At 35.5% G+C, this 2723-nt stretch overlaps 1 protein-coding gene across 2 annotated transcripts in view; it reads left to right on the top strand.

Moving 5' to 3' along the window:
- The window catches only part of FAM204A (family with sequence similarity 204 member A), a 16437-nt gene extending 14699 nt beyond the window's left edge, over positions 1 to 1738 (top strand). For both annotated transcript variants that reach the window (XM_018910586.3, XM_009087148.4), the window contains exons 7-8: positions 934 to 1040; positions 1376 to 1738. In XM_018910586.3, the coding sequence (XP_018766131.1) occupies positions 934 to 1040; positions 1376 to 1427 (159 nt within the window). In that variant the 3' untranslated portion in view covers positions 1428 to 1738. The remainder of the gene's footprint in view (positions 1 to 933; positions 1041 to 1375) is intronic.
- Positions 1739 to 2723: the final 985 nt, after the last annotated feature.

Genomic DNA, 2723 nt, shown 5'->3' with positions numbered 1-2723 from the left:
ATTTTGCTGGATATAACTGTTAGTTAATTTCAAGAGGTTTGGGTGTGGATTGAAGGAAAACCTGTTTGCCCACATCAGTTTGTAGCAATTTGGGGTAAATGAATTGCATGCTTGTCTTGGAGAACAGCAGTAACTTCTGAGAATGAATTCTTTCGTAATTCATCATGTCAAGTCAAGGCAGCAACCACAAAATATAAGTACAAGTTATGAATGGTGATTAAGAGAAATAAACTGGTCGTAGTTCACTGTATCTTTTCCCATCTTTTTTGCTTTACTCTTCCCCGCCTTTCCCTCCTGTGCTTGACATTCATTAAAGTGAATTTAATTCTCACAGTCTGCATCAGTTTATGGATGTTTTTCACCTACATGGAAAGCTGGCATATCACACCCTTGCAGTCCAAAAGCTTGTAATGTGGAGATAGACACTAAGGACACTGCATCATGTATTTTTGGACAGATGGATTAAAACATGTCTAGTGGATCTAGTGAAAAATGTGTCATGGTAGCATCTCTTCCTGAATAAAAATGTCTTTTTGGGTGTTTCTGACACTTGTAAGACCTGATTCTATTGTCTTGGCATAGCTGAGGTCACAGACTGGTCCTGATAATGGAGACTGTGTATTTGGATATGTCTGTCTGTATAAAGCAAACAAACAAAAGGATCCAGTGAGCTGTTTCCCTTTGCTTTTGGTTTTGAAAATGAAGGATTTGGTGAAAAGGATTGCTTGCCCAGGATTCTACACCTTTGTGTTTCCCTCAAGAGACATTCTTGTTTGTCCAGTCTTATAGTGCATCATCAGCCTAATATTTGCAATATACTTTAGTATCTATTGACTTTTGAGAAACAATATCAGACCAAGTAATTTGAGGCTTAAATTTCATATGAGCCATTTGCATCTAATCAGTTTTCCTTTGTTCCTTTTCATGTCTTAGCTTGGTGTGAAAATTGCCAAAGCTGCCGCTTGCCGCAACTTTGTAAAAGCCAAGCAAGAAGCAGAGGCTGCCCAAGAAGCTCAAAAGAAAAAGAAGCTTGCTTGGGGGTAAGTCATTTGAGTATGGAATTAAACATTTGTGGTTTCATTGGCACTAAGGGTGTACAATGCAATCTCAGTTAAATGTTTTTTTTAGTTGAAATAGGCTTGTGCTAATCTTATTTGTTTAGTTTAACCTTGTTGGGTTTTGGTGGGCTTTTTTAGGAGTGTGTCAGAAGCTTTATCAGAAATAAAGTGGGGGTTGTATGGCTGTATTTGTCTTCATATCTTTATTACAGTATTAAAAATAAGTTGTTTTTGTTTTTTTGTTAAGAATAACATGGTTAAATACCTAAAACACATACCCTCATCATTCCTAACGTGGGTTTTGTGCTCTGTTTCAGATTTGAAGCCAAGAAAAGATGGGAAACAAAAAGCAACATGGGATACATGTAGACCATGCTGTTTTCCTCAGCAGTCAAATACCTGTTGTTACTTGAAGAATTTTTGTGGGCAGCTTATTAAATCTAAACATAAAACCTCCCAAAACACAACACATCAGATGCCTAGTATTTATCTTAATGTATTTAAACTGCACTGTTTTGTTTTGTCACTCTTATAAATAATACAGCAAAAATACTATCTAAACATTAAAACTGTCTTAAATTTTCCTCCTAGAAATGAAAGCTAAATAGAACACATTTCAGGACGAATTTGGAGTCTGGTAGAGAGTTCTCTGTAATTGAAATAAAATCCTTGGTCCAAAATGTGTTTTGTGCTGTACTGCAATGTGTGGGTATATGGAGAGGGGTATGTTTGCTTCTGGGGCTGTACAGACTTAATGCAGTAAGTACTTCTTTTCTGTTTGTAAGTTGGAGGAAGACACTAGATAAAGAAGAGCAAACCCAACCTATCTTTTTAAAACCAAGGGCATTTATAGCCTTAGTAAATATAAACACCAAAAAATAAGAAAAAAAAAGCCTGGAAAAAGTCCACCTTCCCTCTCCTGGAAGGATCTGGTACTATTGGTCATATCCTGTAGCCACATTCTTCATAATATTTCAGATTCCCAGTTTTCTTTCTTTCCTAAGAACACAGGTTTTAAAAGTCCAGATAAAAATATATAAATACATATCTTGGAAAAATATGTGAACTGTTATTTTGTACAGTTAACTGCACCCAAGATACAAATGCAGATTTTACTCTAAGTCAAATGTTTTACAGATCAATTAGGATTTGAATGTTTATGTTATAAGATTATAACAAGAATTGATGATAATGTTTCTTCAAAATTGTTCCCAGTGAGAAGAAAGTACACATTCAAAACTAATAACTTTTCTCCCTGAAGCTCTTGCATATATGTTTAGTCACCACAATGCCTGAATTGAATTGGTAATGTAAATGTCAGTTATTGTTAACCAAGATTAATATGTTTCAGGCCAAAGGTATGGTATTAGTGTAATGGTGATTTACTGTGGAAGTACTTGGGGCTAAAACAACTTGCCAACAAATAGCAATTTGAAGTTTTACAGCAGCAATTCGAAGAGTTCAGGTTTGCAGTCCAAGATGGAATAGTGCATTTTTGTTCATTAGCCCTCGGGATATTTGATTCTTTTTTTTAACATCATATTTCTTTCACACAGATGAGAGTTTGCAATATGGTAATCTGCAGTTAGCTGTAATTAGTTATGATGACAGAGTTGAATACAATTGCCAGGATTGTAAATTGGGGGCTAAACAGGTTTCTGCAGT

The sequence above is a fragment of the Serinus canaria genome, chromosome 6, assembly GCF_022539315.1.
Source record: "Serinus canaria isolate serCan28SL12 chromosome 6, serCan2020, whole genome shotgun sequence".
NCBI lineage: Eukaryota > Metazoa > Chordata > Aves > Passeriformes > Fringillidae > Serinus > Serinus canaria.
This window is presented reverse-complemented; position numbering and strand designations above follow the sequence as displayed.